The following is a 26,627-nucleotide window of genomic DNA, read 5'->3' on the forward strand; positions in this document are numbered from 1 at the left end:
TGGGTAAAAACCTGTGATTTTTAAAACCTGAACCTGTTATAAAGATATCCAAATTGAAAGGTGTCAAAACATACAAGGTCTAAATAGAAGTTTCATAACATAACTATCGCTAAAGTCACGAATACCAAAGTTATACAACCAAATGTAAAGAGGGAGACATATGTCCCTAAAATGTACGTGACATAAAAACTCATATAAGAGTCTCTACAAATAAAACGAAATCTAAGTAAGTCCCAAGGTTACTTTGCTCGCTAGCTCGTCCATGAACCCCATATAAGCATCACCATACTTGTCGATCGCATTTTATACAAATACGAAAGCCACAGTCAGTGGGGAGTAACTCTGAGTTCTCCCAGCCACGAAATGTCATAATTAATATAACATGTAAACATAAGAATATGAATGTGAATAACACATAGCCTTAGCATATGGATGCTAGACAATCGTACTTATCATGTGAACAACAATATAACAACACATAATCCTAGCATGTGATTACTAGACCGACTCATACTACATTATCATGTGAATCACATAACATCCAGGAATCCAAACTCTATCAACCATAGCCGGCTTGCATCTCACCTTCTATGATTCATAGAATCATCAAACAAGAAAGGACAATATATCTAGAGACAGGCATAAGTTCCTAGTACAGTCAATAGTCACTCTGTAACTCGAGTCTATACCACGAGGTAAGGTAAATACCCTAGTCCTAAACCTACGCAGACCTAGCGACATGCGGAAAACTACCGCATCCAAGACCCATGATAAGAACACATGAGTACCCCTAAGGAGTTCACCAAAGGTTTGGCTAGTACTTAAGCTGACTACATACTTCTAAGAGTACGTCAGGAAGTCATACCCTAACTTGTATATAAACCCACCAAGCTAAGACACAAAGGCTATTAAGCGGTGAACATACACTCGTCAAAGACTATAAGGGCCTATCTATGACGATGGTCTAAGATACCAACACCACACAAGACAAGTAGGACACCCACTTAACCATAAGAGGGGCAAAGAGTCCAAACTGGCAACATAAATACTTATACTCAAATCAAGGACTCTAGGATAACATCCTTCCTTGTGAAAGACTACAAAAATGTAAATTAAGCTGACAATCTAACAATATCCACAATTTCATTAGTAATCCAAAACTCAGCGAACCGTTAATCTCATAATTCATGAGAACAAGCTAAAATGGCAACAAGGCAAGAAGACTCAAGTATAAGGCAACCAATTCATCCAACAACCAACATATGAAAAGACAATCATACTCAAAGATAAATCCTCGACCCTAATCCCGCGACGGGTCATCGGTCAAATCGAGGCTGGCCGGTTTAAACCTAGCTTGACCAAACTCATTTGGTCAAATTGGCCCAGTTCAGAGTCTTGGCCTGCTTTGGCCCAAATCACAAAATTCATCACAATATCATTCTCATGCCATTTCCAATTTCTATCATGTGAAAAACTATCAACATAAGGAAATATATTCCAACTTACAAAATATCCAATTCAATTAAATTCTCGCATAATAATGATTACCGACATGCCAAAAATACCAAAATACATAAATACGCAAACAAAAGACCCAAAACATCAAACAATAGACCCAAGACCCGACCCACACAACGGAGCATGAACCGGGTCAGACCGAGCCTGAACCGGGCCCGAACCAGGCCTGAACCGGGCTGTTTTGGTACGGTTCTCTCGGTCAACACAAGTCTCCATTTGCAATTTGTTCCAACATCAATACAACATCCCTTTCAAGCAACATTCAACAATATTCATTCCGTTTCAACACTTAAACATGTGAAAAACAACATATTTAACAAACTTTAACAACAACAATTCATGTGAAAATTAAAGTTAACATGTTATTAATCACATAAGCATCCAACACATCATAAACAACACTAATGTGACATTATTTCGTCGAGTAACTCAGAATAGTTACCTTAAGCTAGAAAGAGAGCAAAATAAACTTGAGAAAGATCCTATAGACTGAAATTATGCATCATCTTCCACAATATATGAGTCTCCTAACTTATCTTCATATTCTTCACCTATAAGAACAACAAAAACACATAAATTAGTCCTAAATTCGAAACCCTAAAAAGATAAGACCTGAAACGAAATTGGGGGAAATGAAAATAAAGCTTACTAGTAGATGAGGATTGAAGAGAGGATTCCAAATATATAAGTTTTATGCAAATTGGTGGAGAAATGAAGCATTTATGAAGGATTTAGGGTTTGTAAGGAGGATTTTTGGTAGGTTTTTGGTGTTTGAGAGAAGGAGGAGATAGATTGAGAATGGAGGAAATGAAAATTGAAAGAGGAGACAAATGGAGGGAGGTGGGCGGTCCAATTGGCATGGGGAGGTTGGTCAATTGTTTACGTTTTGGGTTTGCTTCGACGATAATTAGAAATATTCGTCGAACGCGATTTCCGAGAATATTAAAGTTCTTAAACACGATTTTACTAAAAGATTAAGTACTCATTTGCCCAATATTCAAACTCGTTTACCCAACGACCGTAAATGGGAAAATCCCAATATTACGACTTTTATCAGAAATCTATTCTATCAAAGTAAAAGGCTTAAATATAGTTTAAATTACTTTTAAACATTTTTAAACTATCAAAAGTGATTACATTACTTCAAATTAAAATAAAATTATATTTTATCAAATTATTATTATTTCAAATAAATTAATATTAAATTAAAATGGATTAAAATATTACTTTTAAAATATAATAAAGGTCTTCAAATTTACGGGGTGTTACACCTGAGCTGATCTCTGAAAAGCTCCAGGTACACTCGTGCACTCATGCCTCTTGTGGCCTACACCGCCACAGCCATAGCAGGTCATCCCCCAACTACCACTACCACTCATACGGCCACGCCCAAAGGAAGCCCCAGTACTGAACCCTGACCCAGAAGAAAACGCTCTAACCTGATTGTGGTTGCCTTTCTTGTGGCTAGATTGGCCACCACCTTCACTCTCAACCTTTCTTTTCTCAACTACTCTCTCCTGAGCCATCTCCACCAATCTCTCAGCTCTCCCAGCCCTCTCATACGCTTCCTTAACATCAGTAAGGACTCCCACAGGTAACTTGTCCATGATCTTGGGGGTCAACTCCCCTCTCAGATCTCAGCGCTAGGTTCTCCTCACTCAAACCCATGTCCTCAGCATACCTAGACTTCTCATTAAACTGCTTGTAGTACTCAACAACTGACATATCAGATATCATCCTAAACCCATCAAACTCCTCCCTCAGCTTACTCCTCACATGCTCAGGTACAAACTCTTTCCTCATAGCCCTCCGAAACTCTTCCCAAGGTAAAGCAGGTAAGCCCTGCTTCGTATACATCTCTCTAGCACTCACTTTCACCTTGTCCCACCCCTCACCAGTTGCTTCCCTCAAGTAGAACGCCGCTTGTTCTACCCTTATCTCATCAGGACACTGTACCAGGTCCAGTTATGTTTTCCATCTCCTGATGCCAGTTGTTAAGAAGATTTGGCTCCCCGGTCCCCTTGTACTCTTTTGGGTTAAACCTCGATATATAAAGGTTGATCTTAGAGTGATCAACCTCCTTATCCTTTCCCACTCTCTTTAGGGCCTTAGTAAGAGCATCTTGATGCTCCAACATCTTAACTACATCGTCGATGTTCATGTTCTCAGCTCTCGCATGCAAAGCATTTTTCTTGGGCGGCATCTTGAAACTATAAAAGAAAGGGTAGATATAAACATACGCACTATAACCCCAAAATACGAAAACAGACTACCCAGAACACACTCGATCGAGTGCCTAAACCTACTCGATCGAGTAGAGGCTACTCGATCGAGGGCCCACCATATTCGATCGAGTGCCCCGACTTCAGACCCAAAACAGACCTTCTGATCTCTAACATACTCGACCGAGTAGCACAGCCACTCGATCGAGTGACCCCCTACTCGATCGAGTACCCAAAAACACGATTCTGATTGTAAAAACGTCAAATACCCACTCGATCGAGTCAGACCCACTCGACCGAGTACCTCTCCTACTCGATCGAGTACCCCCTACTCGATCGAGTCATGCTGACTTGTATATACTACCCGCATGTTACCTCTCATATCCTAACATACTATACAACCTTATAAACTCAACATTATAATCTAACTACGCATGCGATTCTACACAACTCCTCATTCAATCATCAAAACAACTATTTCATGTTATCAAATGCCACATAATAAACAACCATCATGCTTCTTATACAAACAACATATATATATACCTCACTAACTTTTCAATCACCATATCAATATTCTACTCCCAACATCCATCAATTCACAACATATATCGTCACATTCACATACAAGCTAACAAACACCACATATGACCTTGACATATACTCCCCCAGGTGACCGGTTCAAAATTGTAGGGCGAGTTCGCAACTTTAGGACGTCTCCCAAGCCTTTGCATTAGCTCCTACAACCTTTACCCCGGGTTCATTTTAATTGACTCCCTATATTCTTTAGATTCATTGGTTACAGGTTTCAGGATCGTCGCTCTGATACCATTTTGTAACACCCCCATACTCCAAGTGCCTTACCAGGACCACTCAGGTATAAAGATGCTACCATCTCGGTTGCCCGAGGCAATGATAATCATAAGATAATAACGAAACAGTATTTAAATAGTATAAAGTTAAGTGAAAGATTATAATCTAAAACCAAATACCAAAATACGGTTACATGTTCTCAGAACCAACTGTCTGCTCTACTAATTGAAATGTTTAATAAACTACTCAGGCTACAGCAGAAGACTCTATCATCTGAAAGTGACACTTCCCAGCTATCCCATGTAACTCGACTCATACCTGCTCAACAACTGCTCACCATCCCCGAATGGATCACCACAGTTTTTAAAACAATAAACGGGGTCAGTACTAATCACACAATTTATATAATCCAACAACACAACAAACAACACAGCTCAATCGTCACAGATATACTCCGAACTCCATTCCCAACTCCACAATACTGACTACACACTAAAGTGTGTAGCCCTGCCAGAGTGCCAATCGCAACAGATCACTCCACGCCGTCAGTGGGGGGCCGCAGCCGTTCCCACCTAATCCTCGCTCATCTCCGTTGAGCGATAAACCCAAATTCCTTAATGTGCACATCCCTTCTGTGACGGGTTCCACAGAAGGCGAATAATGGGCGTGAAGCCATTCCCGCAAGTGACTCCAATCAGCCAGGGACGCGCCCCGAAGAACACATACAGATACAACAATCACAACTACTAAACAACAATCAACACCAACAACCGTCACAATACTTGTATGATAACAATCAACAAACACAAATCACCACCAACACATTATGGGACTAATACTGAGTAAGGAAACCCTACCTGGAAAGCAACACAGTCAGACGATCTCAACAGCTGTTATCAAAAAGCCTCTTCTACGAATCCTCCTCCTAACATACAATCATACAATTACTACCAATCAAGAAACACAACAAAACCCCCAAATTCCCAAATTAGGGTTTAACTAACTTTAACGAAATACCATAAAAACCGTACGTAGATCTTACCCTCGACGCAAGGATTACAAAGGTATAAAGAAAGACGAATTCCGACCTTCCAAGCTCCGGGATTTGCCAATAATGCGATTGATGCAAAGAACGTAGATTGTTTTCTCTTTTGAAAGTAATTAGGTTTGTAAAAGTGTATTAAGAAAGTGACGGAAGTGATTATATATTAAATCGAATTATTAACAAAACCCGACAAATCATCCCCCCGAAAACCGGCTACTCGATCGAGTAGCTAACATACTCGATCGAGTGCCGCCTACTCGATTGAGTATCGAGGTTACTCGATCGAGTACCCAACAGGTCAGAAACTGTTTTAAATCATAAAACACCCTTACTCGACAGAGTAAGGCCCACTCGATAGAGTACCCAGAAACTCATAAAACCGTAGTATTACAGGAATAATCGACATTGTCTTCGACAGAAACAAAGTTGGCGTGATCGCCAAACGAGTTGGTGATGTTATTGGGTTTAACAGTTGGGATCGGGAGTGTTCCATTTTTAATCATGTCTTGGATTTCGTGCTTCAGTCGATAGCACCTTTCAGTATCATGGCCTTTCCCTTGATGAAAGGCACACTAGGCATTTGGTTTATACCATTTACCTTGTTGATCAGCGGGAGGGTCCAGAGTTGGACCAATAGGATTTTGCTTTCCTTGGGCAATTAGCCTTTGGAGAGCGTAAGCATACGTGCACCCAATATCAGTGAATACCCTAGGTGTTTGGTGCTGCGACTGCTTCGATTGTCCATCTAAGAGATTGATGGCTTCATCAAAATGGGTCGTTGCTGGGGCCTTGGCCTTAGACGATGAGACCCCTTGGTACCCTTTCAGCTTTTCAGCCTCTGCCCTTATGACATCATCTTCTACCTTTATCCTGATTCTTATCAATTCTTTGAAAGAGCCAAAAATCTGGTATTTCAGAGCATTGCGGTAAATAGGTCGTAGATTCTTTACGAACTTATCTACCATTTCAACTTCGTCAGGCTTCTTGGCTAACTTGACGCTTTCAGCACGCCATCTTGCAAGGAATTCAGTAAAGCCTTCTTTATCTTTCTGGGTCATAACCTCTAACGTCCTTATATTGGTCTGAATCTCGACATTATCAGCATAGTTCTTACATTACTGTCGTTTGACGGTGGTGGTCAGTTGATCCCTTAAGGTCACACCTAAAGGACAATTCCCTTAATGGACAAATTGATTAATTGTATGAGATACAAGTTAATCAATTCCTTAAAATTGAACAATTTACTTGTGAGAGAGAATATTGATATCTTATTGTAATGGGATTAAATAAGATTTATTTTAGTAATAAAAATACTTTATTACTATGTGGACAATGCCCGCGGGATCTGCGTCAGCGGGATCCACAGGGGGCATTATCGACTCGAGGTTCCTTCGAATCGAATTAAGACAAATTAGAGTCGCCGCCAAGTTTTATGGGAACTTGGAACCGTTCAAGTCAACTTTAAACCTTTCATCGAAAAGCATAAAGCCAATCGACTACGAGTGATTAAAGATAAAGACTTGTACCCTATATCACTCGATTAGAATGACTCTCGTAATCCAATGGTATTTAGACGGATCCACAAACTATAGATCTTGAGTAAGGGGTGAGGGTACGTGTTAGGAAGCCCATAAGGACACCTAACCCCGCCCGTCGATAACGGCCTCTTCTAAGTCAAGTATCGAATTTCAAACAAGGTCGTAGCTACTACGATATATGATATGCAAACATCATTTTAAAACCCTAACATGTATGTGACAACAATTTCTATGTTGTTTAATGCATGAATACTAACTTTTTCAAAGTTGTTTTAGCATGTTGGTTGATTTGAAATAAAAGATGCGCAAACACGGCTTAGGAGGAATGGGGGAGCCATTGGGATCTATCCTATTACAACCCGGGCATTTCATGCCGACACAACGAGAAATAAATTACTACTCGATCTAATTACAACAATTATCGTAATTACTTTGACTCAGATTGAAATAAAAACTATATACATGATAAAAATTACAATACAAACTAACAAAATACAACTTAAACTATTACAATTTAACAAATGAAACAAATGTAAATAAAAAGGTTAAAGCTAAGTTAGATTGATTAATGATGTTAGCCGAATTAATAGTTAATAAACAAATTAGATTAGAATTAAACTAAACAAATTAAAATAAATAAATACAAAGGCTTGAAATAAATTAGATACAACTTATTAATTAAATAGAACCCAACTTATTAAAATTATTCACCCATCCATATTTATTAAAATAGGATTAGTAAACAATTAAGAAACAAAAGAAGAAAAGAAATCAAAACTGGCAGACCCGTGCAGTGCACGGATCAGATGTCAGACAGACCCGTGCAGTGCATGGTTTATTGCAGAAAAACAAAGTTAATTACTTTTTAATTTCGAAATCAGTAAAATAAATTACGAAAAAAATCATTAAATTGAATTTACAGATTTTGAACCATAAAAAATAATAAAAACAAATTTTACAAAATTAGAAATAAATAAAATAAATTAAAGGTTAATTAATTAATTACAAATTGAATTAAATAATTACGAACCGGGTTAAAAACAGTTCTAAATTGTCAACGAGTGCAAATGGAAAGGTGCTAAGCACGCACTTCCATGCTAGCGAGAAAATTAGTGAAAGGGAAGATGAATTCAATTAAAAATTAGAAGATTGCAAATTTCATTTACAATAATGTTATTTTAATCCTACGATGCCTAATGAATTAACGAACTAATTTGAGGCGATAAATTAATCGAAAGAATTATGTGTAACGTGGCCTACTATTACTATGAATGAAAAGATCAAAGTTAAACAAAGGTACAAATAACATACTACGTCAATTAGATCGATTTAATTATGTCTGATTCCAAATACGAGGATATGTAAATGAGTAAGGAATAAGACCGATGACACGTCTGTCGCGTACCTGTCAAAAATAACCAACTGGCTCTAACTAATATAGCTAGGGAAGTCGGGTCGAATCCACAGAGAGGTAGGAATTTGTCGGCTAAGCTTAAGTTCGTCAAAATAACTAAATTGGGGGTTTATAAAATGTGGTTTCTAAACTAAAGAGGACAAGGAGAAGAGAAATAAAAGGAAGGAGTTAAGCAGATAAAGGAGAACAGCTAAGACAAACGGTTCACCATAATCATCTGGTCAAGTAATCTAGGTCCTAGGTCAATGCAACACGGTCTAAGGGGTAGCGAACGTCACCTTTCGGTCCTTAATTCACCCTAAAGTGTAAACAGTTTAACTTTCGCCCTCGCTGCAATACTCTATTGTTCGCCACTAGTCTGCCTCTTCCAACCTTTCGGTCCAGGTCAAGGTTCACTAAGAATAAGGGTCTAATTGCGTCGACTCAATTAGGCAATTATAATTAATTGTAGCATTTAAACAACAAAGACGGTACCAGCATTAACCTAGTAAATCGATTACTCTCCCTTCATATTATGGATCCCTTATAGTCTTAGCATAGGGAAATTAGCTACTCATAATCGTCGGATTAACAATTACAATAACCAAATAATTAAAACTAAGCATGATGATAAAACTATTAAGAAACCGATTTAACAATTATAAAACAAAGAGAAGAAGAATTTAAAAGCAGTAAATAAGATTAAGAAATAAACTAGATTGATAATACCGAATCCGAGTAGCAAAGTGTAGAGAGTAAAATCCAAAGAATAGTCACAAAAAGTGGCAGTGAAAATGAACGAAGTCCCGAGAGAGCCTAATGTGATGTTCTCCCTCAGTCTTATACTAAAATTCCACTCTCAAACCTAATCTATGGACTAATTACAGAAGCCCATAAATAATTAGGCGAAAATTAACAGTAGCACAGGAAACCGCTCGATCGAGCAGAAGTAATGCACTCGATCGAGCAAATTATCACCAAACCACTCGATCGAGTAAATATGACCCACTCGATCGAGCACCACTTGCATAAACTCCTCGATCGACCCCTCAAACAGCTCGATCGATCAATCTTGAGTGTATAAAGCATTCAATCGAGCAGTAAACCACTCGATCGAGCTACATAGGTACGTTAGGACTTGAATTGCTTCCCAAACTCAGCTCACGCGTCTTCCAAGTGTTAGATTTCCAAGCTCCAGCACCTTATTTTCCATGAATGCATACAATTGGGATAATTAAGGCTCGATTTAGCTCCTCTTCGGTCAATTCCTGCAAATTACAATAAACGGACCAAAGTAGAACATTCGGGGGCATTTGTAGCCAGATGCTACATAAAAAGCACAGAAATGCGTGTAAAAATGAGGTGAAAACCTTATATAAAAGACACGCATCAAATCTCCCCAAACCAAACCTTTGCTTGTCCCCAAGCAAATATGAATGCAACTAAGGATGAACAATGGAACGGGACCAACGCATCAGCTACAAATCATCCACTAGAACCAATTTAATGCGATAACATGACAAAATGGCAGTGAAAAGTGCAAACGAGTTAAATTAATGTTTCAAACTTACTGAACCGTCGACCTTGCAAGACTCAAAAGATATCGGACTCTCACGGGTCGCTCGTCACTCAAAATCAGGCACAAGGTATATATGTGAAAGATAGGAAGAAGTAAGACACTCACCTAACTCGACCTATAAGAACATGCATGCAGTTAACATGAATAAAGTCTCTACAACCGTACATATGCATTCCAACCATACTAATGACCAAGACACGTGCCGAGGACTTACATTTGGGTAAGTGAGGTAATGGGTAAGAAGGGGCTAAAATGAATTTGGATATGTGGGGTTAATAGCCAGGCTAGCAACAACGGATCCAAATATAAACTGCATCCCAACTTCGTACTCATGGCAGCAAAATGAAACGGTGCAAAATTATGCACTAAGCTCACAAACACCAAAGGTCGTCGACTCCCCATAAAATATAGATAAGGCATGGGAGTGTGAATCATTGTACGATTCTGATTCTTTTCATATGTAACTTTTCTGTCTTTTTTTTTTCTCTTTCTTTTCGCAATTTTTCGTTCTCTTTTTTTTTTTCTTTTTTTTTTTTTTTCATTTCGACAATTTCCTTCTTCCTTTCTTTCCCTTCAATTCTTCCACCATCTTCGGAAATCAGATAATATAGCCATATTGCAATAAACATTCCAAGAACTACTCGTTACTAGCTCAGCTAGGGTAGGAAGTATTATAGAAAGTAGTTGATAGGACAAAAAGGGCAATTTGGCTATGTGAGGCTCGTGGGTAGAATGAAATAAGGGGGACTGCCTCTCCTAATACGTGTCACCATCCACAGACCGAATGCATACAGGTATTAAGAAGACTAGACTCATGCTTATGCAAATTGATGTTACATGTCTTAGAGAGAGTACTACTCACATCCTAAATGAAACTGGTCATGAATGTCACCAGTTTATAAAGCTCTAACCTCAGAATGTAATGTAGCTTGCCGACATAATGAATCAAGTCTATTCGTTCAGATAAGGGAAAAACAAAAACTCGTAGATTATGCACATAATCACGCCAACTAGATGTCAAGAGAATGCAGGGCTCAAGTAGGGGTTCAAAGTAGCGTCAATGTTCAAACGTTCCGACTCAAATTAAACATGAAATTTTTGAAAATTTTTGGATTTTATGAAACAAACAACGATGCATGCGGAAATAATAAATATGGAAGCAGAAATGTAAGAAAACATGCAGACACAGATATGGATGCATACCTCCCCAAACCAAACCGTACAATTCCCTCATTGTACTAAAAAGAGGGAAAGAAATGCAAACTGAAAGGAAATGGAGAAGCCGAGTCGGAAAACTTACAAAACGTCGTAAGGAGGGGACCTCCCCAAACCGACCATGAACATGGGAGGTCGAAGAAAGTCAAGCAGTAGCTCCATAGACGTAAAACAAGCGGTGGGAGTCAAAACTACTCGATCGAGCACTTGGAACAGCTCGATCGAGTGAACCAGTGTATTGTAAGAGCTCGATCGAGTGAAGAACTACTCGATCGAGTAAGCACGGGTTTGGATCTGGTCGATCGAGGAGCATATCACTCGATCGAGTAACAGCTGCATCAGAAAGTGCTCGATCGAACACAAAATCATTCGATCGAGTACTTGACCTGCAGAAGACGCATTAAAAACAGGGAAAATACAAAGGAGGTTCATAAAACAGCGTCTAAAGTTCAACGTAAAGCTAAAGGAAAATAAATAGTTCAACAAAAGTACAAATAAAACAGTCCGGGCTGCCTCCCGGAGAGCGCTGGTTTAAGAGGTCCCGCACGACCTTTCGGCATCAATTAATCGCACGTCGAGCTCGTCGAAACGCAAGACTTCAACGCGATTGTCCGCTTCACTCGCCTCATGGTAATGCTTCACATATTGGCCATTCACCTTGAATCTATGACCCTCGGAATCTTCAAGCTCCACGGATCCAAATTTGGTAACAGCTGTTACCGTATAAGGACCACTCCACCTGGACTTCAGCTTGCCAGGAAATAATCTCAACCGGGCATTGAACAGCAACACCTTTTGCCCCACATGGAACTCCCGAGGTAGGATCCTCTTGTCATGCCATCTTTTCGTCTTTTCCTTGTAAATGCGCGAGCTGTCATAGGCATTAAGCCTAAACTCTTCCAATTCATCTAGCTGCAAAAGACGATTCTGACCACACAACTTAGGATCATAATTAAGCTCACGAATTGCCCACCAGGCCTTATATTCCAACTCAACAGGTAAGTGACACGATTTCCCATAAACTAACCTATAAGGTGATGCACCAATTGGTGTCTTAAAGGCAGTTCTATAAGCCCATAATGTGTCATCTAGCTTAAGACTCCAGTCTTTCCGTGATTTAGAAACTACCTTAGACAAGATCTCTTTTAACTCGCGATTAGAGACCTCTACCTGACCACTAGTTTGGGGATGATACCCCAAACCACGCCGGTGTTGGACACCAACTCTAGACAGTATGGAAGTGAGTTTCTTTTCCTTAGAATGCATCCCCCCATCACTAATGACGACCCTAGGGACACCAAAACGGGGGAATATGATCTTTTTAAACATCTTTATCACGGTCTTACCATCACAATGAGGTGAAGCAATTGCCTCAACCCATTTTGACACATAGTCTACAGCTACTAAGATGTACTGTTACCTTTATCGGATGGGAACGGTCCTTGGAAATCAATGCCCCAGACATCGAAAACCTCAACCTCTAGGATGCCGTTTTGTGGCATCTCATGTCTCTTCGAAATGTTCCCTGATCGTTGGCATGCATCACAGGCTGAAACAAAAGACTTAGCGTCAGCGAACAAAGAAGGCCAAGAAAAACCAGATCAAGTACCTTAGCCACGGTGCGCGATGGACCATGGTGACCACCATATGAAGAGGAGTGACAGCCTTCCAGGACTATTTTGGTCTCCCACTGCGGAATACACCATCGCAGAGACCGTCTCGCACATTCCTTAAACAAGTAAGGATCATCCTGGAAATCGCTTAGCGTTATATAGAAAACGCTTCTTTTGTACGGATGAGAAAGGTCGAGTGACGCCACCGACAACGGTTAGCTATATCTCGCATACCAAGGTTCTTGGTTAACAATAGACAATACAACAGCAAATAAAGTATCGTCAGGAAAAGAATCATCAATGGGTAGAGAATCTTCCCTTCTTGTCGCATCGGCCGCGACAAGTGATCGCCTACAACCTTCTCGGCCTACTTTCTTATCCTTAATCTGCAAATCAAACTCCCGAAGAAGGAGTATCCATCTCAATAGCCGTGGTTTAGCCTCCTTCTTAGCAAGGAGATGCCTCAAAGCCGCATGGTCGGTCAAGAAAAAACAGTGACTTCGACCCAACTAAATAAGTACGAAACTTCTCTAAGGCATAAACTACAGCTAACAGCTCCTTCTCAGTGGTAGTGTACTTCACTTGAGCCTCATCCAGAGTTCGGCTCGCATAGTAAATGGCATTCAAGGCTTTGTCTTTCCTCTGGCCAAGCACCGCTCCTAGTGCATAGTCACTCGGATCACACATGATCTCAAACGGCAAGTCCCAGTTGGGAGGTTGTATGATCGGCGCGGAGACTAAGGCATGCTTTAACCTGTTAAAAGCAGAAAGACAAGCATCAGTAAACACAAAAGGGGCATCCTTAAGCAGCAATTGTGTGAGTGGTTTAGCAATTTTGGAGAAATCCTTGATAAATCGCCGATAAAAGCCGGCGTGACCAAGGAAGCTCCTCACCCCCTTAACATTAACAGGAGGTGGTAATTGCTGAATCACTTCCACCTTTGCTTTATCAACTTCTATTCCCCTATCAGAAACCAAGTGCCCTAAGACAACTCCCTCGTTGACCATAAAGTGGCACTTCTCCCGATTCAAAGACAAGATTAACCTCAATACAAATGCAACACTTTCTCAAGGTTAGACAGACAGTCAGAAAAATCACTTCCACATACACTAAAATCATCCATAAAAACTTCCATGATAGACTCAATATACTCTGAAAATATCCCCATCATACACCTTTGGAAGGTGGCAGGGGCATTGCACAAACCAAAAGGCATTCTGCGATACGCAAAAACGCCCTTAGTACAGGTAAATGTAGTCTTGGCCTGATCGTCTCGGTGGATAGGGATCTGAAAGAACCCTGAATACCCGTCTAAATAGCAGAAAAATTTATGAGAAGCTAACCTTTCTACCATTTGATCAATAAAAGGAAGGGGAAAGTGATCTTTCTTAGTGGCGGCAATTAGCTGTCTGTAATCTATGCACATCCGCCAACCAGTCACTACTCGAGTAGGTATTAATTCATTCTTCTCATTCTTAACTACAGTTGTCCCTCCTTTCTTCGGGACCACCTGTACTGGACTCACCCATTTAGAATTACCGACGAATAAATAATACCGCATCCAGCCTTCATTACCTCGCCCATCACGACATCCTCGCATCTTCCGGTTCAGCCGGCACCGACCCTGTCTCGCAAGGTTTGTGATCCTCCTCCACTCTATCCTATGCATACAAATATCGGGACTAATCCCCGTGATATCGTCCAATGAATAGCCCATTGCCTTCCTGTTTTTCTTAAGTACAACTAACAAAGAGGTCAGTTGATCATCACTAAGCTTGGCACTAACAATGACCGGATATTGCTCGATCGTCTAGGAAAGCATATTTAAGATGAGAAGGGAGAGGCTTACATTCCGGTACCTTTACCTCAATGGAGCAAAGAGTGCTGATCATTTGTTCCACCTGCTCTCCTTCGTGCTCATCTAAATCATCAGCAAGCAATTCCAACGCAGCGTCATCGCGTGCCTGGGCTATCTCGCACACTCATCAAAAAGCATAAGAGCTTCTAGGGGTCCTTCATAGAAGAACCCGACCAGAAGTCATAAATAGACTCGTCAATGATATCGACCGAATAGCAAGTGTCCTCTATCATTGGGTGGGCTAAAAAATCTTGGCAAACCGAATGTGATAGCGTCATCCCCATCGCAAGAGTCGACGCCCTTGTCTCGACATCAATAACGGCCCTGACTATACAAAGGAATGGTCTTCCTAAGATAATTTGGGTCCGGGTGTCCTCGGCTATATCCAAAACAATAAAATCTCTTGGGATGTAAAGCTTGCCTATTTTCACAGCATATCCTCCAAGACACCTAAGGGTCTCCTAATGATCTATCAGCCATCTCAGTAGGGTAATGTTAGTCACTTTGAAATGACTCATCTTCGATTTCTTGCATGACAGGAAGGGGCATGACACTAACACGGCACCTAAATCGCAAAGGGCCTTATCAATAACCATATTGCCTATGACACAAGTAATAGAAAAGCTGCCCGGGTCTTTCATTTTTGGAGGGGCCTTATTCAACAGTAAATTACTAGACTCTTCCATAAATGAAACTGTCTCAAATTCACTCAAATTTCTCTTACGCGTCACGATATCCTTCATAAACTTAGCGTATGTGGGTACCTGAGTAACAAGTTCGGAAAAAGGGACGATTACTGGAGGTTCTTCACGATGTCCACGAACTTACCGTCTTTGTTGCTCGATCTTTGCGTCCTTCGACGACTTGGGAAGGGTACCCTGGTAGCGATGACGGTCCCGCAACCTTTTCTTTACCCTTATCAATGCGTGACGTCTCCACAGCAGGGGAAGATGACACGGTGGCGGTATTAGATAGTGAATTAGGATTTCCGCCACTTAAAGTACTGGATCGAGTGCTTTTGTCGCTCGATCGACCATGTTCATCACTCGATCGAGTGATTTCTTCAGCAGAGTTGCTCGATCGAGTAATATAATCGCTCGATCGACCAACTTGGAATTATGCGATTCTCGATCGACCACGAATTTCACTCGATCGAGTGACAGGATGGGTTGAACTGCTCGATCGAGCAGAAGAGTCACTCGATCGAGTGGTTACGGCACACGCAGCAAGTATTTCCTTCAAAAACTCGTCTAATTCCTCATCCGAGTTATCGTCAGCTGTCAAAACCTCGTCTTCTTCATGAGTAAGGTCATTTTGAAAATTTATTGCACTGAGTGGATCGCAAATTGGAAGAAGCTTGGCTTGGTCTGTCGCGAGTGTCAACTGCGCGACTTGTTCTTTCAATTCTGATATAACTGTTTCAGATTGCTGTGACATCTTTGACATACTCAACATGATGGATTTTAACTCGGCAATTTCTTCGCTTGCAGAGGGAGGAATCGGTAGCGGAGCTGGCGTGGAAGGGGTAGAAACGCTCTTTATCTCTTCATATAGCTGAGAGAAAGGAACCCCTTGCTTGTACTTCTTATAAGCAAGGGCGCGCTCTACACTTGCCATACATTCATAAAGGTCGTGCCCTGCAAAACCAATCAAAGCTTTTCAGAAATGAGATCGGCCTCAAGGAATAAATTCCCTGAGACGAGAGACAAACATAATTAAAGCAACAAGTTGCGCCAACTCCCCGGCAACGGCGCCAAAATTTGACACGTCTGTCGCGTACCTGTCAAAAATAACCAACTGGCTCTAACTAATATAGCTAGGGAAGTCGGGTCGAATCCACAGAGAGGTAGGAATTTGTCGGCTAAGCTTAAGTTCGTCAAAATAACTAAATTGGGGGTTTATAAAATGTGGTTTCTAAACTAAAGAGGACAAGGAGAAGAGAAATAAAAGGAAGGAGTTAAGCAGATAAAGGAGAACAGCTAAGACAAACGGTTCACCATAATCATCTGGTCAAGTAATCTAGGTCCTAGGTCAATGCAACACGGTCTAAGGGGTAGCGAACGTCACCTTTCGGTCCTTAATTCACCCTAAAGTGTAAACAATTTAACTTTCGCCCTCGCTTCAATACTCTATTGTTCGCCACTAGTCTGCCTCTTCCAACCTTTCGGTCCAGGTCAAGGTTCACTAAGAATAAGGGTCTAATTGCGTCGACTCAATTAGGCAATTACAATTAATTGTAGCATTTAAACAACAAAGACGGTACCAGCATTAACCTAGTAAATCGATTACTCTCCCTTCATATTATGGATCCCCTATAGTCTTAGCATAGGGAAATTAGCTACTCATAATCGTCGGATTAACAATTACAATAACCAAATAATTAAAACTAAGCATGATGATAAAACTATTAAGAAACCGATTGAACAATTATAAAACAAAGAGAAGAAGGATTTAAAAGCAATAAATAAGATTAAGAAATAAACTAGATTGATAATACTGAATCCGAGTAGCAAAGTGTAGAGAGTAAAATCCAAAGAATAGTCACAAAAAGTGGCAGTGAAAATGACCGAAGTCCCGAGAGAGCCTAATGTGATGTTCTCCCTCAGTCTTATACTAAAATTCCACTCTCAAACCTAATCTATGGACTAATTACAGAAGCCCATAAATAATTAGGCGGAAATTAACAGTAGCACAGGAAACCGCTCGATCGAGCAGAAGTAATCCACTCGATCGAGCAAATTATCACCAAACCACTCGATCGAGTAAATATGACCCACTCGATCGAGCACCACTTGCATAAACTCCTCGATCGACCCCTCAAACAGCTCGATCGATCAATCTTGAGTGTATAAAGCATTCGATCGAGCAGTAAACCACTCGATCGAGCTACATAGGTACGTTAGGACTTGAATTGCTTCCCAAACTCAGCTCACGCGTCTTCCAAGTGTTAGATTTCCAAGCTCCAGCCCCTTATTTTCCATGAATGCATACAATTGGGACAATTAAGGCTCGATTTAGCTCCTCTTCGGTCAATTCCTGCAAATTACAATAAACGGACCAAAGTAGAACATTCGGGGGCATTTGTAGCCAGATGCTACATAAAAAGCACAGAAATGCGTGTAAAAATGAGGTGAAAACCTTATATAAAAGACACGCATCAACCGACCAATTTGGCGGATTTCTTTCCCAACTCAAGTCAACGCGGGTATTCGGAATGGCACTTTAACTCATACTTGTACTATACTAATGTTTCATAGTTAACGATGTTAGACGATGTAAGAGTATAATATATATAATAAGCGATAGAAAAACAAATAAAAAAACGAAATAAAAAGGGAAAGAAGGAGGATTTGATGCACCCTCAACCTACATGTACGTTGACACCGTCTTGGGTCGTAATCGATCGTAGATTTTATCTTGAGGGGCCGTTGTCGACGAAGACAATTGAAATTGAATTTTGAAATCATGAAACAACACGTTCAAAAGGCAGACTTGAGCAGCGATTTTCAATCACTCACCACGACTTCGTTTCTCAACGATTTTTCAATCCAAAAGATGTTTTGGAAACTAGAAAGACTGAATTTTGTGAATATGGAAAGAAACTAGAATTTTTAATAGGATTTGAGTACGACAATCAAGGCCAAAGACCACGATAGAAACTCGAAAACAAGATTTGTGTCCCTGTTTTCAAGCGGCTGTCACGACTTTAGTTTAGGGTTTTTTGGGACGATTGATGGTTTTTATTTGTAGTATGATGTGGGGAGAACTTATTGGAATGGATGTATGGTCGAGGGATGGTATTTTTAGGGAGTTAAACTAGGGTTTAAGAGGGCAACAAGCAGTCGGACTGCTCTGTTTCGCTGCTTCTGTCCAGCAGCTTTCGTGAGCTGGTATAGGGTTTATGAGGGGTGTTTCTTGGTGTTTAAGCTAGGGTAATATGTCTAGGATACTAGGGTCTGGTTTATGGTTGATGGGTGCGGGTTAAGTCTTGCTTCGTGCGGGTTTAGGGCTTGGTAATGCTGAACACGGGAAAGGGTATGGACTGGTTGTCTGTGCTGTTTATGTCGTGTTTAGGTTTGTTTTTGTGCATGGATTTGGATGTGGGATAGGTGGGGTGGAGATTTGGGTTGAGTAGGAGTCGAGTTTGAGGGTGTTGGGACTGGTTTCGGGCAGCAGCAAAACAGAGGCATCGGGAATGAAAGGGGGCCGTTTTGGGCTTCGAAAAGGTGAGCAATGAGACGGGTTTTGGCTCGTGGCTTGGTAAGGTTCGAGCATGGGGCTAGAGGGAAGGATTGGGTCGAGGTCATGTCAAAAATCGAGCCCAATTCAAGCATCAAACGAGCTCACAAATCGTGTATAAGACGGTCACAAAAACCGTCGTAAAATCAATTTTTCAAATTAATTAAAACAACCAATTATGAATGATTTAAACTTGAAATCGATTTTTCAAATCGAACTAAAAAACCTGGGTTTTAGAAATTATTTGAAAAAGTCGAGTTTTATTTTATTTTCAATAAAATGTGAACAAATAACTAGTTTTCCAATTAGGTCTGAAAACAAACTATAAAATAAATTCATTTATTTTAAAATCATAAAAAGTTAAACATCGAAAACTTTTAAAACGATCTTGAAAACAAATAAATCCATTTCAAATATAAAATACTAAATTGATTAAATTTCATTTAAATCAAAAGGTTCGTCAACGAATCTCATTCTACATCGTAAAACGAGTCCCAGAATTGACAGTGTCAACTCATAATACATGTCGTCCTATCATTATCGGGTGTTTGTCGGGTTTTCTGTAAATTCCAATATCGATGGATACGGGTATCTACATACTAAAATTGTTTATTGTTTGTGAAACAATTGATATAAGAATGAATGGTTGATTATAATTACAAGATGTTGTGAATTATAATTAAATGACCCATTTTATTTATGTGATGAAGTATCACTAGTCAATTTGTTGTATGTAATTTTATTAATTTATAAAATGATATTTATGTGATAAATATGCATTAAATTAATTAATAACATGTAACATACTACATGTGACATATTGTGTGACAAATGACAAATTGACAAAATAAAATGGTAGGCCATTTTATGTGATATGGACCGAATGGAGGGAGTAGTAGTGGTGTGAGGATGATATTATTTTATGAGATAAAATGCACATCATCATAGCTATTTGCTTACTAGCCTTACACCTACTCTAAATTGTCTTACACATCTATGTCTTGTGAAGACAAAAAGCAAAAGGCAAGATGCTCCTCTTGGCCTCTTCCTACCCGGCTCCATGCTCCTCTATATGAGCATTTTGGTTCTCATTTTTATTCATTCACATCTACATGCAAAAGCTTTGCTCCTTATTCTCTCTAGTTTTCTCTAAACAAATTTTTAGAAATACAAGTAATTGTTCATCAATTCTAATATCAAAATAAGGTTACTAGTGTAGTAATAATAACAATATTAGAATACATTTTAAGGAACAATAATACACTAATCTAGTTAATTAGTTTATTATTTTTAAGGGATAAGTCTTGGGTGCAATCAAAGGAGAATCTCTACATTGGGATTTTTGGTGGATCATCCAACATTTTAAGCTCAAGAACAAATAAGGAAGGTGACCTTATTTGTGCCCATAATTTCGAACCCATATATAATGTAAGGGACATTGTTTTTCTTATAAATCTCTTATTTTGTTATGCATGCACTAGATCTAAAGAACAAATAATTAAGAAGTTAATTAGTTTACTATTAGAGGAGTCTAATAATAGGTATATGAACCTAATAAGGATTAGCAGAGTAGTTTTTCGCACCAAGATTGTCACAAAAAAGAACCGGGGCTGTGGTAGAGGAATGCGTAATTCAGTAAGGAGCGATTTTAGCCATAACAATGCAGACGTAGTATCAGCAATAGCTCTAAATTCCACCTCAGTAGTAGAACGAGAAATCGCACGCTGCTTTTTAGATGACCAAGAGACGGGATGATGATCAATAAAAACAACATAACCAGTAGTGGATAAATAGTCATTATAGTCGCCACCACAGTCCGCATCACAGTAGGTATGAAAATTGAACGGATTGTCCTTGCGAAGATATATGACATGATTAATAGTACCTTTAAGAAAACGAAGTAAACGTTTGAGTGCACACCAATATGCAGCTGTCGGATGCGTGAGGAATTGAGCGAGCTTATTAACCGGAAAGGCAATATCGGGACGAGTGAGAGACAAGTATTGCAGGCTCCCTACAATAGCCCAATAATTAGTAGTGTCCTGAGCTGGTTCGTGATCATTACGAACAAGAGGCGGATGGTGCAACATAGGGGTGGTGGCAGGGCTACATTCGAGCATACTGTGACGAGCAAGAAGATCGGATACATACTTGGACTGATTAAGATGAATGCCGGAAAAAGTAGGTGTGACTTCCATGCCCAAGAAATACGATAGAGGGCCCAGGTCTTTCGGCGAGAACCTGGTCGAAATAGTTTGAATAAACGTGTTGACAGCAGCGGAATTTGGACCTGTTATAATTATATCATCAACATAAACAAGAGCAAATAATTTATCGTTAGTACTATCGAAAATAATCAGCGATGGATCGGATATGGAGTTTCGAAAACCATGGGAAATAAAGTAATTCTTGACTTCGGTGTACCAAGCACAGGGTGCTTGTTTAAGGCCGTAAATGGCTTTGCTAAGTTTGCAAATGTAATTAGGAGAGTCGGGATTAGCAAAACCCGGTGGTTGAACCATATACACAGTCTCGGTTAAGTTCCCTTGGAGAAAGGCATTATTAATATCAATTTGACGCATTGTCCAGCCATGAGTCACGGTCAAGGAAAGGATTAGACGGATAGTGGTTGGTTTGACAACGGGGCTGAATGTCTCGGAGTAGTCAAGACCGGGCCGTTGATGAAAACCTTTAGCAACAAGACGAGCTTTGTGTTTCTTGAGAGAGCCATCGGGATTATATTTGATGCGAAAAACCCATTTGCAACCAATGGCATTACGGGTTTCAGTGGGAGGGACGAGAGTCCAAGTGGAATTGCGGATTAACGCGTCAAATTCAGCCTGCGTTGCAGCTCGCCAAAGAGGATCAATGAGGGCCTGTTTGACCGTGTTAGGTGTGTTATAAGAGGTAGACAGAGACACGACTTTAGCATATTTGGTATTAGGTTTCCAGATATTGTGACATAGGCGAGTGGCGTGAGGATTAGTGGATGATGGCTGGGTTGTGGAGGGATTGGGAGGAAAAGAAGTGGAGGGCTCGGTGGGAGAGGTAGAGGACGTTGGTTCCTCAACATGAGAGGAGGTAGAGGGAGTACTGACGGGTTCGGAATGGGAGGTAGGGGACGGGGTGTTGGCTGACACAGGAAGGACAGAGACGACGAGAGGGCACCAGTCAGTGGGTGAAATAGGGACTGGCGGGGAAGATAAATTCATAAGACGAGAATATGGAAATTGGTCATCGAGAAGCGAACATGGCGGAAAGTGTAAATGCGAGAAGTGATAGGATCAAGGCAGAGATATACACTTTGTGTGAGTGAATAACCGAGGAAAACACATTGTATGGAGCGGGGTTGAAGTTTGTGAGCAGTATAGGGGCGTAGCCAAGGAAAGCATAACCAACCAAAGCTGTGTAATTTTGCGATATTGGGTTCTTTGCCAAAGAGAGTGAAATAAGGTGACTAATTTTGTAGTGTAGGTGTTGGGAGGCGATTAAGAAGATAAGTAGCAGTGGAAAAGGCGTGAGGCCAGAACGAGTTGGGTAGTTGGGCGTGAGTAAGGAGAGCTAGACCCGTTTCGACGATGTGACGATGCCGTCTTTCGGCAAAACCATTATGTTCGGGTGTGTGTGGAGAAGAAGTGAGATGGGTAATACCATTAATATTAAGGTGACTTGTTAGTTTAACAAATTCACCTCCATTATCGGAATAAAATTGATGGACAGATTTATTAAAGTATTTCTCGACGATGGCTCGGAATTTAATAAATGTTGAAGCAGTGTCGGATTTTTGTTTGAGAGGGTACAACCATATATAATGCGTGTAGTGATAGACAAATATTACATAATATTTATAAGACTCGGAGGATAAAATAGGTGACTGCGAAACGTCAGAAAAGACAAGATCGAGCGGAGCAGTGGACGAAAGAGTAGATGTTGAGAACGATAGTTTGTGGTTTTTATTAATATGACAGGAAATACAAGCATTGAATTGAGAAATACGTAAATTAAATTTAGAATTAAGAATTTGTAAAATTTTGTTGGAGGGATGCCCAAGACGATTATGCCACGACGATTGTCCTGGGACTATGGCGAGTTGTGCGTGAGGCGAAGGAGGAGTCCACACATACATTCCGTCAATTAGTGGACCATGAAGAAGAAGCGCTCCCGTCCGGATATCCTTAATAGAAAAAGAGGAATGTGAGAATATGGCATAAGCATTATTATCAAGACAAAATTGAGAAACGGAAAAGAGCTTTCGCGAAATACGAGGAACAACGAGAACATTTTGAAAAGAAAGCGATTTGGAAGAAGATAAGTGTTAGAAAGAACCAGTGTGTATAATATGAATGGGGGAGCCATCACCAATGTAAAGATCGTCTGGTACATCATATGGTCTATGGAGAGACAAAGTGTTCAAGTCATCCACAATATGATGAGACGCACCGCTGTCAACAACCCATGATTTTGGTGGAGCCGTGGAAGAAGGACCAGCAGTATGGGCTTATGGACGCGAGTCACGGGGTTCACGAGTAGGAAAGACAATGTTCGGGTATAAGCGTTTGAGGTCTTCGCAATCAGAGGCGACATGGGCAACATGATCACAGAAGTGACAGCGTCCTTTGTGAGGATTTTTATAAGTGGGCTGGTTGGCGGAGGTTTGAGTGGAGGCGGATTTTGGGGTATAGGAGGAGCGGTTCTGGTTATGATACCGGGTTTGATAGTTGGCTCAGGTTTGGTTTTGATTAGAATAAGTGGGTCGATAAGAGGCAGCGTTGGCGGAGGGAGAAAAGGTCGTGGCAGTAGGGGTTTTTTTGATGCGTATCTCATGCTGAATTAACTTCTCATGAAGTGCTTCGATGGAGATTGGATTGTCTCGGGCACGCACTGCTTCAATGACGGAGCAGTATTTGTCTTGGTTCAGACCATTGAGTATTTTATTGGTAATATCGTCAACATCCATAGGATGTTCGAGCTGAGCGAGGTCATCAGTGCAAGCCTTGATAGACGTCATGTAATATGTAATAGACATGTCGTCAATATGAGTGATGTTCTCGAGACGATCTTTGATTTGTAGGCGATGACCACGAGATGAGGTAGCGAAGGTGCGGAGGAGAGTGCACCAGGCTTCGTGAGAGGTAGAGTCATTCACGATAAGACCAGCAATAGGGGAGGAGAGAATACCCGTTAAGGCACCAAGAACGAGTTGGTCTTGACGATACCAAGTTGAATAAGCGGGATTGGCTTTGATGACGGGTGCAGTAGCTGAAGGGGTCGGATCTTCGGTGATAATTTTGGGTGGGGCAGGATTCGAGCCATCAAGATAGGAGAACAGTTGAAGCCCGTTCATGATGGCGCGAATTTGAAATCTCCATTGACGGAATGTCATCGTATCCTTGAGTTGGATACAATTGGAGAATGTGACGAGGGTGAGTGGAGAGGATGGTTCAGCGGTGTTGGTCAGTTGGAGGGGAGTCGACATGGTGTCGGATTGAGATAGAGGAACAAAAAACCGAGAGGGAAGTGTATATGATTCGGGGCACACGGATTTTGGGATGATTGTAGCGTGATCGTGAGTATCGTTATAGGACTCGTGATACCATGTGAATGATCGAATGCTATTATAATTGTTGAGATAATTTACAAAGCGTACAAGCTTTAGTATTTATACTAGAAGAGATATAAAATATCTAAGCTAACTAACCCTAAAACTATTAGCATAAGATTAGGAGTACAAGTTGACTAATAATAACAACTAAGAAATAGAAGGCATGTATTTAGGAGAAGTAGCTGGAGTTAGTTCCTCAATTGATGGAGACGGTTTCAATTGTTGACCATTGGATAATTAATTATCCTTAACAAGCTCTAGATGATGGAATGGCGGTGTAGGGAAGACAAGCGAGAGATTCCCACATGTTTTGGTTTAGCGAGTCTCCGACTATGATCACCCTCTTGTTTCTTAGCCTTTCTAACCTATATTTTCCATTAAATCTACAAAACAAAAAATGATTTTTATAGCATTATTCCGTCATTATTAATTCAACATTCCATTAAATCTACCAAACAAAAAATGATTTTTATAGTCTCCGACTATGATCACCCCCCGATTGCAATTTGATTATATGTTTTTCGTAATTTTGTAAGGAGTACTTACAATGGTATGTCACAATTAGTAGGTTCCCATCTCCATTTCTCATACTCAAAATCAGGCCTTCCATTCTTTTGGCAACTCATCTTCTCCTCAAGGAATGGACATGTATTTGTATCATACTTGCGTACATGCTCTGTCGTGTACACCCATTTCCCTTCAAAGATATTGCACTCCTTTTCGGTCTGATGTCAACTATCTCTACTTGATGACGCAGTGTAACGTTTAATTCTGAGCTATTGGAAGATGGAGTTTCTACATGATCATCAAAAAGGGTGTTATTCGGTTTCTCTACGACATTAATGGTGTAATTAGAAGGCATTAGGTCCACTAATGCGGGTTGAGAAGGTATGTTATTTGTGTGATCAAGGGTGATATTTGGTTTCTCTACGACCATTGTTGTCAGAATCACGATTCGATCCAACGATTCAACGATTTTACGATCCAAAAAATGCTTGACCGATCCTGGATCCTACGATTCCATCATAGTTGTAGAATCTTACGATCCTGTTAATTTGAAAATTTCTAGAGATGAGATCATAATACGATCTTACAATTCTACAATCCTACGATCCGATTCCATAATAAAAAAATTAACATATATTTTTATATAATGACACCATAAACTAAAATTTCGTGTAAGTTGTAGAAACATGTTCATACAATGACACTAAAATCATTACTTACCAATATTTTATGAATAAATATTAATAAATAAGTGTTTTAATTTTTAATTATATGTTTTTACCAAATAAAAAATTGTATTTAGTGAGTTTGTAGAATCTTGCGATTGTACGATCCGATTCTACCAATCCGATCCTACTCTCCCCATCGATCCAAAGTAGACTCCCGATCCTGACAACATTGTCTACGACATTATTAATGGTGTATTTAGAAGGCATTAGGTTCACTAATGCGGTTTGAGAAGGTAAGTTAATTGTGTGATCAAGGGTGATATTCGGTTTCACTACGACATTAATGGTATCGTTAGAAGGCGTTTGGTTCACTAACGCGGAATGAGAAGGCGAGTTTGTGTGATTAAGGGTGATATTATTAGGACTAATTGGGTTAGTAATAATGCTAGAAGGTGGCTCTAATTGGCCTCCTAATGGTGCTAATCCTAGTGATGTAGTCATGCTTCTAACAACTGAAAAACTTCCATTTTGGTTGGTTTGATCAAGAAAAAGGAGGATAATTAAGCAACCAATAAGGCTTCCTAACATGGAGAGTTTCCAAGTACTCCCTCAGTCCCGGTCATTTGTTGTCCTTTCTATTTTAAGAATGAACTTGATGAACAATTTGATCATTCACACTCAATTTAGTCTACTTCTCATTTACTAATTGGTCCCCTCCTCTTTTCTTGGTTTTTGTGCCAAAATCAAAGGACAACAAATGACCGGGACGGAGGGAGTATCATTAATGGCGGATTTAAGCTCCATGATGACTTTGAT

The 26,627-nt window shown here is 40.2% G+C and overlaps 1 protein-coding gene across 1 annotated transcript in view; it reads right to left on the minus strand.

Annotated features, from left to right (window-relative positions):
* The window catches only part of LOC141630742 (protein trichome birefringence-like 33), a 70,367-nt gene extending 44,055 nt beyond the window's left edge, over positions 1–26,312 (minus strand). The window contains exons 1-3 of the mRNA XM_074443506.1: positions 25,986–26,312; positions 25,183–25,361; positions 24,889–25,019 (exon numbers count right to left, since the gene is read on the minus strand). Coding sequence (XP_074299607.1) covers positions 24,889–25,019; positions 25,183–25,361; positions 25,986–26,312 — 637 coding nt within the window. The remainder of the gene's footprint in view (positions 1–24,888; positions 25,020–25,182; positions 25,362–25,985) is intronic.
* Positions 26,313–26,627: the final 315 nt, after the last annotated feature.

This window comes from Silene latifolia, chromosome Y (assembly GCF_048544455.1).
Source record: "Silene latifolia isolate original U9 population chromosome Y, ASM4854445v1, whole genome shotgun sequence".
NCBI classification, from domain to species: Eukaryota; Viridiplantae; Streptophyta; class Magnoliopsida; order Caryophyllales; family Caryophyllaceae; genus Silene; species Silene latifolia.